We start from the raw sequence: 15,917 nt of genomic DNA on the forward strand, positions 1-15,917 counted from the left end.
GTTCTGAGCCATCTCCTGTACTCCCTGTTCACCCACGACTGCGTGGCCACGCACGCCTCCAACTCAATCATCAAGTTTGCGGACGACACAACAGTGGTAGGCTTGATTACCAACAACGACGAGACGGCCTATAGGGAGGAGGTGAGGGCCCTCGGAGTGTGGTGTCAGGAAAATAACCTCACACTCAACGTTAACAAAACTAAGGAGATGATTGTGGACTTCAGGAAACAGCAGAGGGAACACCCCCCTATCCACATCGATGGAACAGTAGTGGAGAGGGTAGTAAGTTTTAAGTTCCTCGGCATACACATCACAGAAACTGAATTGGTCCACCCACACAGACAGCATCGTGAAGAAGCGCCTCTTCAACCTCAGGAGGCTGAAGAAATTCGGCTTGTCACCAAAAGCACTCACAAACTTCTACAGATGCACAATCGAGAGCATCCTGTCGGGCTGTATCACCGCCTGGTACGGCAACTGCTCCGCCCACAACCGTAAGGCTCTCCAGAGGGTAGTGAGGTCTGCACAACGCATCACCGGGGGCAAACTACCTGCCCTCCAGGACACCTACACCACCCGATGTCACAGGAAGGCCATAAAGATCATCAAGGACAACAACCACCCGAGCCACTGCCTGTTCACCCCGCTATCATCCAGAAGGCCAGGTCAGTACAGGTGCATCAAAGCTGGGACCGAGAGACTGAAAAACAGCTTTATCTCAAGGCCATCAGACTGTTAAACAGCCACCACTAAGATTGAGTGGCTGCTGCCAACACACTGACTCAACTCCAGCCACTTTAATAATGGGAATTGATGGGAAATTATGTAAAATATATCACTAGCCACTTTAAACAATGCTACCTAATATAATGTTTACATACCCTACATTATTCATCTCATATGTATACGTATATACTGTACTCTATATCATCTACTGCATCTTTATGTAATACATGTATCACTAGCCACTTTAACTATGCCACTTTGTTTACATACTCATCTCATATGTATATACTGTACTCAATACCATCTACTGTATCTTGCCTATGCCGCTCTGTACCATCACTCATTCATATATCTTTATGTATATATTCTTTATCCTCTTACACTTGTGTCTATAAGATGGTAGTTTTGGAATTGTTAGCCAGATTACTTGTTGGTTATTACTGCATTGTCGGAACTAGAAGCACAAGCATTTCGCTACACTCGCATTAACATCTGCTAACTATGTGTATGTGACAAATATGATTTGATTCAGATGTCCAGGTATTTGGTTCTGGCGATATACTGCCTTCTGGTGGCGACTAGAAGCAATTGCATAATAGGAACTATTACGAATGGATGGTCCTTGAAAATAAATATTAGTGCTGGAAGAAGTACTTGAAAATCCTTGAATTTGACTTGCCACTGTCTATTCTATACGGACCCAGTGAACATTTTGATGTTTTTTTTTATCCTGCTTTTTGAACCTTTTAACGTTTTTTATCAATGAGATGTGAGCTTTTTTTTAAACTCAGAAATGTTTTGTACCTCTACATGTTCAGAGTGTGATAGCTCATTGTGATATCTCTACGCCAGGGGTTATGACACATGATGCCTGAAATCAAGCGTTACCACCATATAACCAGGCAGCTATGTCCTGTCAATGTCCTCTGTTGTCCTGGGAATGGCTAGAATAGAAGGTCAGTGTGAATATAGAATGGATTTACCTTGTTTACTTGGTGCGGCTGCTGCTTGGTTCACTGCCAACAAAACTCTCCACAACAGTTTGTATCGAAGAGGCCTAAAACCAGAGAAAGTAAAATGAGAGAATAGTGAAATGGGAGTAGCAGTGTGTAACTGGGGAGTCACTAACCTTATATACACTTGACTTTCACTTAACACACTGCTTATTCTATGTTATTTATATGTACAGCACAGGAGGCTGCTGAGGGGAGGACGGCTCATAATAATGTCTGGAACGAAGCAAATAGAAACCATGTGTTTTTTGTTTTTAATAACATTCCATAAATTCCGCTCCAGATATTACCACAAGCCTGTCCTCCCCAATTAAGGTGCCACCAACCTCCTGTGATGTACAGTACTGTAGTAATACTGTGTGTGTGTGTGTGTGTGTGTGTGTGTGTGTGTGTGTGTGTGTGTGCGCATACTTTGGGTAATTTAATAGCTTTTAGCTTTAATAGCCGTAAGCCTATTTGGTCCTGGTGCAGACATAGTTTACACACACACACACACACACACAGAAATCTCGCCCGGGGCACAGTGGCCATGAATTTCTCCCGCTGGGCGATAGTAATCAGATAAAACGCACAGTGCTCTGTCCAGAATGACAAAGTTCATCTAAGAATCAGTAGTCTGCATCCTAAATGGTATTCTATTCCTTTACAGTGTACTTTTTTGGACTAGGTCCCCATAGGGCTCTGGTCAAAAGTAGTGCACTATATACAGCATAGGGTGCCATTTGGGACACATTATTGTCATAGGAACAGATGTGTAACCCAGGGTTTTCCATACTTGGTCCTGTAATGTACAATACTTTCTGAATGTACTGTATGTAGGCTACTGAGCTTGTCTTACGTTTTCAGCACAGCCATTATTAAAAACTAAGTTCTTCCTTTAAAAGTTTATACCTTATGCCGCGATTGTTTGTGGTAGATGATGGTATATTGTGGTAAATTAGCAACAATTGCTGACACTTAAATAACGTGCCATAGAATTCTGCAGCACCCTGCAAGCTGTGCTGCAGTACACTGCAACTTTTAGAGGAAGAACCCGTGTGTGTATATTCTTAACACAGCGGTCAGCAACCTTTACCATTTGGAGTGCCAAGTTATCCTACCATTTCTACTGATCTGCTTGCTGATGATTCATCTACTGACGATTTTCATATGAACGTTTTCGTGAAACCCGTTTCACTTCAGTTATAATAGTCTTCATATTTCAAAATCAATTTTATGTGGTTAATCCAAATTATATCTAAATGAAAATGATAAAAATCTAAAAGTAACTTCTAGTGCCAATATGTAAAAATAGCCTACCTAAAGCCAACAAATAACAACATTGCAGCCAGCAGGTAGAAAATATCCTGATAAAAATGGTAATATCCTATAAATCACATTGGCTATGCATGGCCTCTCTGCAAGGAACTTGAAAAATGTTATCAAGTATTAAACTTGGTCTGGCCTGAAGCTCATGCTAGCAAACTTGCAATATTGTTTAAAATATTCTGGTACCTTAGAGTTTCCTGTGCCAGTGAGCTACAGACAGACAGACACAGCTGTAGGCTATTTGCTCAGTCTATTTGATTTTTCAAATAGGTTATGTTGAGAAACTATTGTCATTCTCAATGGATGTAAAAACAGACGTTGTTTACTTGCTGTTTGAAGTGAAGAAAAAACTACTTTGAGAAGCTCCACGGTGATGTTTAGTGAAGACAATCAAAAATAGCATCAGATCCCCAAATGGGCACATTTATAAGCCTACATTTGCGCAGGCCAGGTAGCCTATAGGCCTAGTTCTATACCATGGGGGAGAAAAAGAGGGCGAGGGAGAGGAGAGAGTGAGAAAAAGAGAGGGGGAGAAAGTGAGAATAAGGAAAGGAGAGAGCAGATTGTGTACCTAGTGCAGGTGGTCACATGGCCTTATGGTCTCTCTGCCTGTTGAGAGAGTCTGTCTAACTGCTTCACTCCCTCCCTTTCTATTCTACCTATCTTCCTCTCATTCTATCGTTCTTTCTACTTACTGTATCTACCTCTTGTTTTACCTCATCCCTACCTACCCTTTGTGTCTATCTACTCTACCTGTTTTCTACTGCTCTGTCCCCCGGTTCTATCCTCTCTTCTACTTACTGTATCTACCTCTTGTTTTACCTCATCCCTACCTACCCTTTGTGTCTATCTACTCTACCTGTTTTCTACTGCTCCTCTGTCCCCCTGTTCTATCCTCCCTTCTACTTACTGTATCTACCTCTTGTTTTACCTCATCCCTACCTACCCTTTGTGTCTATCTACTCTACCTGTTTTCTACTGCTCTGTCCCCCTGTTCTATCCTCCCTTCTACTTACTGTATCTACCTCTTGTTTTACCTCATCCCTACCTACCCTTTATGTCTATCTACTCTACCTGTTTTCTACTGCTCCTCTGTCCCCCTGTTCTATCCTCCCTTCTACTTACTGTATGGACCCTCTTTCACCGCTGTTGACCTCATCTAGCTCCTCTCCCTCTCTATATTCATATCATTCCTCCTCCTTCACCCCCTCTCTCTTTTGCTATCCTTCTTTTTCACTTTCACCACTCCCTCCCTCTCTCTCTGTCTCTTTACTTCTCTCTCTGTCTCACTCTCTCTCACCCTCTCTTTCCTCCCTCTCTTTCTCTCTCTAGTTGTCAAAGTGGGCTCTTCAGTAGTCTGGCAGTGTATTCTGATTAGAATGTAGTGATAATTACAGTGTAAGAGTGGTGAGTTAAGTGACAACAGGCCCAGTAGCAGAGCAGGGAGGAGAGGTGTGTGAAGTTAATCAAACACCCAGCCACGTTGTTAAAACAGAATGTCTTTAAAACACAGGGAAGGTACAGTATAAGGGCTAAAGGAGAGCTTTTACTGGTGTGGCCTTGTAGCCTTGTCCCTGTGTAGTGTGTCTCTCCCAGCTATTTTAACACTCAGCAACAGGACTTTGGACCACAGGGTGTGGCACTGGTGTGTGTGTGTCTGTGTGCACTTGTTGTGTGTGTGTGTATGCGCAGAATGTGTGTGTTGCAGTATAACATGGAGTGTATTTCTGCCCTCTGCTCTGTTGTGTGTTTGTATGAATGAGGAAGTGGATTTAGTTGGCCACCTGCCTTGTATTTGTACTGCTCTCACTTCCTTCGCTCAGAGGGAATTCCTTAGTTAGTAGTAGATAGACACACTCAGCCTGTTCTTTGGCTATTCAATAATCTGCTCTCTCTCCCATATCCATCTACTTCTAGAAACTAAGGTATGATTTCCGCTCTCTCTCTCCCTCCATTTCAATTTAAGGGTCTTTATTGGCATGGAAAACATATATGTTTACATTGCCAAAGCAAGTGAAATAGATGATAAACAAAACATGTACAGTACACTCACAAACGTTCCAACATTTCAAATGTAATATGTCTATATACAGTGTTGTAATGATGTGCAAAATAGTTAAAATACAAAAGGGAAAATAAATAAACATAAATATGGGTTGTATTTACAATGGTGTTTGTTCTTTACTGGTTGTCCTGTTCTAGTGGCAACAGGTCACAAATCTTGATGCTGTGATGTCACACTGTGGTATTTCACCCAATAGATATGGGAGTTATCAAAATTGGATTTGTTTTCAAATTATTTGTGGGTCTGTGTAATCTGAGGGAAATATGTTTCTAATATGGTCATACATTTCGTAGGAGGTTAGGAAGTACAGCTCAGTTTCCACCTCATTTTCTGGGCAGTGTGCACATAGCCTGTTTTCTCTTGAGAGCCAGGTCTGCCTTCGGTGGCATCTCTCAATAGCAAGGCTATGCTCACTGAGTCTGTACATAGTCAAAGATTTCCTTAATTTTGGGTCAGTCACAGCAGTCAGGTATTCTGCCACAGTGTACTCTCTGTTTAGGGCCTCTCTCGCTCTCGCGGTCTCTGTCTCTCTCCCCCTCCCTGTTCTCTACTTTCGCCTCTCTTTTCCATCGCTGTGCCATAGGCTATAGTTTGGATGTATTTAATCAGGTCATGTTACTACTAGAACAATGAGTGTTCTTCAGGGAATCTAGTGCTCCATAAAAAGCAACCGTATAGTACTGCAGAACGTTTGACAAAGGAACACAGTCCGTCAGTAAATGCTCCGGTGCTTAGGCTCATTTCACTAATGAAATGACTATATTAGTAGATTAGCGTGCCAGTTGATTAGCTTGGCTTAATGAGCAGCTAGATCCTCGTCCATTGACACCAATAAACATTGCTTCTCCTCATAGAGATGTGTCTCCGCACTGCGGTGGTGTTGTTGTTCTCTCCGGTGATGGATAAAGGATATTTCATGTGGTTTATAGCAACGTGACAGTGAGAAACAAGAGGAAGTCGATAAAGTCATGTTTACAGTTTTCAAGCCAACATTACCTAAGTACTGTGGAGAGGAAGAGGGATGGATGGATGGATGGATGGATGGATGGATGGAGAGGGAGAGGGATGGATGGAGTGAAGGGTACAGAGGGAGAGGGTGAGATCAATACACACAGAGAGAGAAATGGAAACATATAGAAGAAATGGAGATAGGCCAGTGACTTGGGGACATTGTAGTGTACTTACTGTATGCTGTCTAAAAGCTCTGCTTGGACCCTTTGCTAATATTGGGAAGCCATTTAGTGGCCTCTAGGCGACTGCTGACATTTCCCAAGTCAATAGATTTAGTTTGGAAACAGTGCAGAGCATGCTCATGTGGCATTTACTCACTGTGACATTTGCACACACGCGCACGCACACACACACTAGTTACATCAGGCTAATACATTTGTATACCAGATCAGCGATTCCTCTTTTGGCCAGAAACATTGCTGACAATACCTCCATGGAAACTTTAGAGGCAAGGTTGCTTCTCCTCTGTGGAAACACCACACACACACACACACACACAACTACTGTATAATTATTACTGGAGAGCAGTATAGATGGGCATCACATGAGGTTGGTGGCATCTTAATTAGGGAGGACAGGCTCGTAGTAAAGGCTGGAGCAGAATCGGTGGAACGGTATCATACATCAACACATGGTTCCATTCTGGCCATTATTACCAAACGTCCTCCCATCAGCAGCCTCCTGTGTTGGGCATTCAGTTTGAGTGGTAAGCAGTATATAGATTGGGGTTGGTTCATTCTAAGTGAGGAGAGGTAAATTATCATGATGGTTGTTCTCTGGCCAGCTGGTTCAGTGAAAGGCCTGAGGAGACTTTTCCAGGTCAGCTAGTCATGGTGGCTTGGCTACGCTGGCTCAGTTGTTGTCAGGAAGAGGTTAAATCAGTGTAATTGGGCTAACTCTGGTGTTCTATGTTCCAGACAAGAGGATTTTAATCCAATCTAAGTGTTTTAAATTGTCATTTTGTTTTGTCATTTAGCAGACACTCTTATCCAGAGCAACTTACAGGCGCAATTGCTTAAGGGCATATCGACAGATTTTTCACCTAGTCGGCTCTGAGATTCGAACCAGCAGCCTTTCGGTTACTGGCCCAACGTTCTTCACTGCTAGGCTACCATCACTGTACACTGCAACTAGATTATATATACAAAAGTATGTGGACACCCCATTAAATTGCTGTTGCTGACAGGTTTATAAAATTGAGCACACAGTCATGTAATCTCCATAGGCAAACTTTGGCAGGAGAATGGCCCGTACTGAAGAGCTCAGTGACTTTCAACGTGGCACTGTCATAGGGATGCCACCTTTCCAACAAGTCAGGTCATTACATTTCTGCCCTTCTAGATCTGCCCCAGTCAACTGTAAGTGCTGTTATTGTGAAGTGGAAACATCTAGGAGCAACAATGGCTCAGCCGCGAAGTGGTAGGCCACACAAGCTCACAGAACGGGATCGCCGGGTACTGAAGCGCGTAGCGTTGCAATACTCACTGCTGAGTTCCAAACTGCATCTGGAAGCAATGTCAGCACAAGATCTGCTCGTCAAGAACTTAATGAAATGGGTTTCCATCGCCGAGCAGCCGCACACATGTGCAATGCCAAGCGTCGACTGGAGTGGTGTAAAGCTCGCCGCCATTGGAATCTGGAGCAGTGGAAACTCATTCTCTGGAGTGATGAATCACGCTTCAGTCCGATGGACAAATCTGGGTTTGGCAGATGCCTGGAGAACGCTACCTGCCCCAATGCATAGTGCCAACTGTAAACTTTGGTGGAGGAGGAATAATGGTCTGGGACTGTTTTTCGTGGTTTGGGCTAGGCCCCTTAGTCCCAGTGAAGAGTGATATTAACGCTACAGCATACAATGACATTGTACGCGATTCTGTGCATCCAACTTTGTGGCAACAGTTTGGGGAATAACTTTTCCTGTTTCAGCATGACAATTCCCCCGTGCACAAAGCGAGGTCCATACAGAAATGTTATTTTGAGATTGGTGTGGAAGAACTTGACTGGCCTGCACAGAGCCCTGAACTCAACCCCATCAAAATACCTTTGGGATGAATTGGAACACCGACTTCGAACCAGGCCTAATCGCCCAACATCAGTGTTCGACCTCACTAATGCTCTTGCTGCTGGATTGAAGCAAGTCCCCGCAGCAATGTTCCAACATCTAGTGGAATGCTTTCCCAGAAAGGGGGGACCAACTCTATATTCATGGAATGAGATGTTCAACAAGCAGGTGTCCACATACGTTTGGTCATGTAGTGTACATCTGCAACCCTGTCTATGTGACTAAATAAAAATCTAGTCATACACCACTTGCCTATATAAAATATCCGCTTCTGGATAATTATACAGTAGTAATAGTTGTGTGTGTGTGTGTGTGTGGTGTGTATTCCCAGCCTGTGTGACAGAGAATGTGAATCCGGAGAGTCACACTCTGACACATCAGCTCTGATCACATAAGCACACATCAAAGGCTGACCTCCATTTGTGGTGTTTAGTGTGTCTTGGAGACCCACTAAACACCACAAGTGTGTGTGACAGGGACACACACACTGGGACACACACACGCACACCGGCCCAGAGGAGCAGTCCAGAGCGCTATCTCACATTAGCATAGTGTCCTCTTGCCGACACACAGTGCTGTATTAAAACCTGCTATGTTAGACTCTAATACCTCCCATGCAATACCACCTATTATAGCTTCTCTCTACAGCTACACACCACTGATAACTTATCTATACCACTGGATCATGTTGTCCTAGAACCAGGTTGCTATGGTGATTCCCATGATATCTTTATCCATATAGGGTAAAAGCAGTCACTTTGGGACAGGCAGTTGGATAGATTGACAGCCTGTTAAATCAAACCAAATCAAAACAAAAGGGCCGTGGGTGTCATGGGAGAGTCATATTATCTTAAATACTATATATGTCCTACTGTATGTCCTTAGACTTTGTTTAACGTCAATGCAAAGCATGGATGTCCTCACATTATTTTACAAGAATCAGCTATTATCTGACTTGAGATCTGTGCTTTTGTATTGTCTTTTATTGTTCGTTTTCTCCTTTTTTTTTCTCATTTCCTGCCCTCCACAGAGAATAGTGACCTTGTTATTCTAACAGGTCATTCCCCAAACCAAACCTCAATTACTTAAATGATGCCCTCATCAGTGTCCCCTCACATTTATTTGAAAACAATGGTCATTTCATTTTATGACTTTTGCAATGTTTTCTTGTCTCTATCTCCTGCAGTTTTGTGCAACAGAAGAAGTGGTCAACGGATCATGTCTCCACTGTTACGTGGAAACTAATGCACTACCGGGTCCAGAAACCCGTCCTCTGACCCCACACACTACTTCTACATTACCCACGATTCCTGTCTGCAAAAAAAGTAAGGACTTAGGTGTTGAAGCCCTTAGATGACTTGGACTTCCTTGTTTTACTATTGAACTATTTCAGCACCACTAACCAGTTCTTAGTTTACAACAGTGATCTTAGAGGGACTGTAGAGGCACTGAGAGACAGTCATAGAGTAAAGAGAGAAAAACAAAGAACAACGGAAACAAAATGGCCAACAACACGGCGGACCACCCTCCGGGGAACTCTGTTGCCGATGGCAACCAAGAAGGGGACTTTGGCATCACGGTGATGGATCTCCGGGACCTGATGGAGCTGAGGAGCGGAGAGGCCGTCACCAAGATAGGCGACTCCTACGGAGACGTGCAAGGGCTCTGCCGCAGGCTCAAGACATCACCCATCGAGGGTAAGAGACGCTATACACACACAGACACACACACACACACTATGGTATCACCACCATTAACCCTGCTGAGCGTTCATCATGATTATGTCATCGTATAGCTGACCCCTATTGGGCCAGTGTTAGCCTGCTAGTTGTGGGTAGATTCCCAGGGCTAAACCACTCTGACAAGACATGGCTGATTGAATCAGTGTGAGCAGCAGAGACATTCAGCCAGAGGGTGAAGGGTTAATTATGGGGGTTAAGTGATGCTGTGTGTCTCTTTCTGTAGGAGTAGAGACCCCTGACCGCACAGCAACTTAACTATCATGGGCCTCTCAGAGTGGTAACTGATTTTAGGACCAGTTATGCCTTTTAGATCACAATGAATAAGACTACATGGATGGGGGAGACCTGATCCTAGATCAGCACTCATATTCTGAGATGCTTGTTTAATATGCCCCCAGATACTGTACGATACAGGCTGAAGTCCACTACGTTACCAAAGGTATGTGGATGCCTGCTCATTGAAAATCTCATTCCAAAATCATGGGCATTAACATGGAGTCCCCAGGCTATAACAGCCTCCACTTTTCTGGGAAGAGATGTTGGAACATTGCTGCGGGAACATGCTTCCATTCAGCCACGAGCATTAGTGAGGTCGGGCGCGGATGTTGGGTGATTAGACCTGGCTCGCAGTCAGCATTCAAATCAAATTTTATTTGTCACATACACATGGTTAGCAGATGTTAATGCAAGTGTAGCAAAATGCTTGTGCTGCTAGTTCTAACAATGCAGTAATAACCAACGAGTAATCTAACCTAACAATTCCACAACTACTACCTTATACACACACAAGTGTAAAGGGATAAAGCATATGTACATAAAGATATATGAATGAGTGATGGTACAGAACGGCATAGGCAAGATGCAGTAGATGGTATCGAGTACAGTATATACATATGAGATGAGTAATGTAGGGTATGTAAACAAAGTGGCATAGTTTAAAGTGGCTAGTGATACATGTATTACATAAAGATGCAGTAGATGATATAGAGTACAGTATATACATGAACATATAAGATGAGTAATGTAGGGTATGTAAACATTATATTAAGTGGCATTGTTTAAAGTGGCTAGTGATACATTTCTTACATCAATTTCCATCCATTTCCATTATTAAAGTGGCTGGAGTTGAGTCAGTATGTTGGCAGCAGCCACTCAATGTTAGTGGTGGCTGTTTAACAGTTTGATGGCCTTGAGATAGAAGCTGTTTTTCAGTCTCTCTGTCCCTGCTACAGGATGCTCTCGATTGTGCATCATTAGAAGTTTGTGAGTGCTTTTGGTGACAAGCCGAATTTCTTCAGCCTCCTGAGGTTGAAGAGGCGCTGCTGCGCCTTCTTCACAACGCTGTCTGTGTGGGTGGACCATTTCAGTTTGTCCGTGATGTGTACGCCGAGGAACTTAAAACTTACTACCCTCTCCACTACTGTCCTGTCGATGTGGATAGGGGGATAGGGGGGTGCTCCCTCTGCTGTTTCCTGAAGTCCACAATCATCTCCTTTCCAAATCATCCGAAAGGTGTTTGAAGGGGTTGAGGCTCGGGTTCTCTACCGGCCAGTCAAGTTCTTCCACACTGATCTCGACAAACCACTTCTGTATGGATCTTGCTTTGTGCACGGGGGCATTGTCTTGCTGAAACAGGAAAGGGCCTTCCCCAAACTGTTGCCACAAAGTTGGAAGCATAGAATCGTCTAGAATGTCATTGTATTCTCTAGCGTTAATATTTCCCTTCACTGGAACTAAGGGGCCTAGCCCGAACTATGCAAAACAGCCCCAGACAAATATTCCGCCTCCACCAAACTTTACTGTTGGCACTATGCATTGAGGCAGGTAGCGTTCTCCTGGTATCTGCCAAACCCAGATGGTGAAGTTGATTCATCACTCCAGAGAACGCGTTTCCACTGCTCCGGAGTCCAATAGCGGTGAGCTCTACACTACTCCAGCCGACACTTGGCATTGCGCATGGTGATCTTAGGCTTGTGTGCGGCTGCTCAGCTATGGAAAATCATTTCATGAAGCTCCTGGCAAACAGTTCTTGTCCTGATGTTGCTTCGAGACAGTTTGGAACTAGGTAGTGAGTGTTGCGACCAGGGACAGATGTTTATGTCCTACATGCTGTTAGAGCCGATTTGAACATTTGTATAAAAGACTGAACATTCCGAGCTCCATGTACATTTCTGTAATTATAGTAAATGTTAATGTACATGATGAAATATTAGGTATGTATCTTTATGATTTATATTTACCTGATTGAGATATATTCATTTGTTAGTGTAATTCAGTTTTTGGCCCCCCCTCTTGCCCATTCATTGTATTGTGTTAAGTGTGTTAGGATAAAGGCAGGAAGTTGGGCCTTCGGCGGGGGGGGGGGGGGGGGGATCCTTGCTAGATGCGGGAGCAGTATAGTTTTATGACTTGAATGTAGTGGCTTCCTTTCCTCTTTACCATAGCCACTGCCCAAGCCTGAAGCGAGTTTGTTTCGTACGCATACAGACATACAGACATGTCATATTATGTATTTTCCATATCAAGTCATCTATGCTTTAAGTTGTTTGGAGAATAATTTTTGTGTTCGATATAAGAAGAATAAACATTTTCGTTGCACCATATCCCTGGATCTCATTGAATGTTTGGTCGTTAGGAAACCTTGAGTGTGGACTGTATGCGTACGAAACAAACCCGCTTCAGGCTTGGGCAGTGGCTATGGTAAAGAGCAAAGGAAGCCACTACATACGCTTTAGCACTCTGTGGTCCCGTTCTGTTATCTTGTGTGGTCTACCATTTCGCGGCTGAGCCATTGTTGCTCCTAGACGTTTCCACTTCACAATAACAGCACTTACAGTTGACTGGGGCAGCTCTAGCAGGGCAGAAATTTGACGAACTGACTTGTTGGAAAGGTGGCATCCTATGACGGTGCCACGTTGAAAGTACGGGCCATTCTACTGCCAATGTTTGTTTATGGAGATTGCATGGTTGTGTGCTCGATATATACACCTTTCAGTAACTGGTGTGGCTGAAATAGCCTAAAACTAATTTGAAGACGTGTCTAGAGACCTTTGTATATATAGTGTATATAATATAGCTACTGTATAATATACAGTTGAAGTAGGAAGTTTACATACACATAGGTTGGAGTCATTAAAACTCGGTTTTCAACCACTCCACCAATTTCTTGTTAACAAACTGTACTTTTTGCAAGTTGGTTAGGACATCTACTTTATGCATGACACAAGTAATATTTCCAACAATTGTTTATAGACAGATTAGTTCACTTATAATTCACTGTATCACAATTCCAGTGGGTCAGAAGTTTACATACACTAAGTTGACTGTGCCTTTACACAGCTCGGAAAATTCCAGAAAATGATGTCATGGTTTAGAAGCTTCTGATAGGCTAATTGACATAATTTGAGTCAATTGGAGGTGTACCTGTGGATGTATTTCAAGGCCTACCTTCAAATTCAGTGCCTCTTTGCTTGACATCAAGCAAAAATCAAAAGAAATCAGCCAAATGGTCCTTTTGTTCAATTAATTCCGTCGATATATATCCAAAATGTCAATTTATTTGGCGCGTTTGATCCATAAAAACACCGGTTCCAACTTGCGCAACGTGACTACAAAATATCTCAAAAGTTACCTGTAAACTTTGCCAAAACATTTCAAACTACTTTTGTAATACAACTTTAGGTATTTTTTAACGTAAATAATCGATAAAATTGAAGACGGGATGATCTGTGTTCAATACAGGAGGAAAACAAACTGTAGCTAGCTTTCTGGTCACGCGCCTCTATCTAACAGTACACTTCAAGTTACCCTCGTTCAAGATGGCCGTACTTCTTCATTACACAAAGAAAACCTCAACCAATTTCTAAAGACTGATGACATCCAGTGGAAGCGGTAGGAACTGCAAGAAGGTCCCTTAGAAATCTGGATTCCCAATGAAAACCCATAAATTCAGTGTATCTGTGAGAAGAGCCTAAAAGATTAAAAAAAGATGCAGAGATGCAGAACTCCCCAAGGAGTATAAGAGATAAGAGACTAGTCAGACATTCCACTATACATCACATTGGGGAGTGGACATTTACTGCTAAGCTTTTACACAATGCTGAAACTCTATGTTTGTGTAGCTGTGGATGCATGGGCTTGGTCTCATTAGTAGAAGGTAATAACGTAGGCAGTGACATCACTAAGGCTGGACTTCGGGTTTAATAAAATAACTTGGACCCTTGGCTATTTTGCAGAACTTACTCGGAAACATGCGTTGTGTTCCTGTTGTCAACTTCTGTCTGCAATTGCATTAATAAAGGTTTTTGAGTGATTTAATTAAAGATATTGTCATAATGCTAATTTCACCAATGAGCCAAAGATTGACAAGGAACAAGGAAATTAACCCCAACAGCAGAACTGAAAAAGTGTGTTTGAGCAAGTAGGCCTACAAACCTGACTCAGTTACACCAGCTCTGTCAGAAGGAATGGGCCAAAATTCACCCAACTTATTGTGGGAAGCTTGTGGAAGGCTACCCAAAACGTTTGAACCAAGTTCAACAATTTAAAGGCAATGCTACCAAATTCTAATTGAGTGTGTGTAAACTTCTGACCCACTGCGAATGTGAGGAAAAAAGCTGAAATAAATAATTCTCTCTACTATTATTCTGACATTTCACATTCTTAACTTCTTGGTGACTGGGGGGCAGTATTGAGTATCTTGGATGAATAAGGTGCCCAGAGTAAACTGCCTGCTACTCAGCCATAAAATCTAGAATATGCATATACTTATTATATTTGGATGGAAAACACCCTGAAGTTTCTAAAACTGTTTGAATGATGTCTGTGAGTACAACAGAACTCATATGGCAGGCGAAAACCTGAGAAGAAATCCAACCAGGAAGTGGGAAATCTGAGGTTGGTCGTTTTTCAACTCATTCCCGATTGAAGATACAGTGGGATATTGGTCATGTTTCACTTCCTAAGGCTTCCACTAGATGTCAACAGTCTTTAGGAACTTGTTTGAGGCTTCTACTGTAACATCACTATGTTATGGAACTACTGAACACGGCAATGTAAAATAAGATTTTTGGATATAAATATGCACTTTATCGAACAAAACATACATGTATTGTGTTACATGAAGTTCTATGAGTGTCATCTGATGAAGATCATCAAAGGTTAGTGATTAATTTTATCTATATTTCTGCTTTTTGTAACTCCTTTCTTTGGCTGGAAAAATGGCATAATTGTTTGTGGTGCTTTCGCCGTAAAGCCTTTTTGAAACCAGACACTGTGGCTGGATCAACGAGAATTGTATCTCTAAAATTGTGTAAAATACCTGTATGCTTGAGGAATTTTAATGATGAGGTTTTTGTAGTTTTGAATTTGACGCCCTGCACTTTCACTGGCTGTTGGCGGTGTGGGACGCTACTGTCCTTAAAATAAAGTGTTGATCCTAACTGACCAAAGACAGGGACATTTTTACTAGGATTAAATATCAGGAATTGTGAAAAACTGAGTTTAAATGTATTTGGCTAAGGTGTATGTAAACTTCCGACTTCAACTGTAGGCTAGTATGGACAGTGCAAGTTCAATGACCTGGTAATGCTATCCATTTAAACCAATACAGTATCTATTTCACTATACAGGCACTCCCCACTCTCAAGCAATCCTTTAGATAGTGATCTACTCCCTACTGCTAATGAGTTTGACACTGTTTAATGAGTCCCCTCATGAGTCCCCTCCCCCTGAAAAGATTTAGATGCACTACTGTTCCACTGGAGGTCATAAGGTGAATGCACCAATTTGTAAGTCGCTCTGGATAAGAGCGTCTGCTAAATGACTTAAATGTAAATGTAAAATGTAAATGTTTACTAACCAGGCCTTCAACCCATCCCTTGAGATTCTTTCATCATCAACAACTCTGGGCCACGCACTCTGATTATCATCATCAACAACTCTGGGCCACGCACTCTGATTATCATCATCAACAACTCTGGGCCACGCAC

General features: G+C 42.6%; 1 protein-coding gene across 2 annotated transcripts in view; it reads left to right on the forward strand.

Moving 5' to 3' along the window:
- Positions 1-15,917, forward strand: part of LOC115117482 (plasma membrane calcium-transporting ATPase 1-like) — a 192,441-nt gene that overhangs the window by 49,798 nt on the left and 126,726 nt on the right. For both annotated transcript variants that reach the window (XM_065002770.1, XM_065002765.1), the window contains exon 2: positions 9,372-9,882. In XM_065002770.1, the coding sequence (XP_064858842.1) occupies positions 9,687-9,882 (196 nt within the window). In that variant the 5' untranslated portion in view covers positions 9,372-9,686. The remainder of the gene's footprint in view (positions 1-9,371; positions 9,883-15,917) is intronic.

This window comes from Oncorhynchus nerka, linkage group LG2, assembly GCF_034236695.1.
Source record: "Oncorhynchus nerka isolate Pitt River linkage group LG2, Oner_Uvic_2.0, whole genome shotgun sequence".
Taxonomy (NCBI): domain Eukaryota; kingdom Metazoa; phylum Chordata; class Actinopteri; order Salmoniformes; family Salmonidae; genus Oncorhynchus; species Oncorhynchus nerka.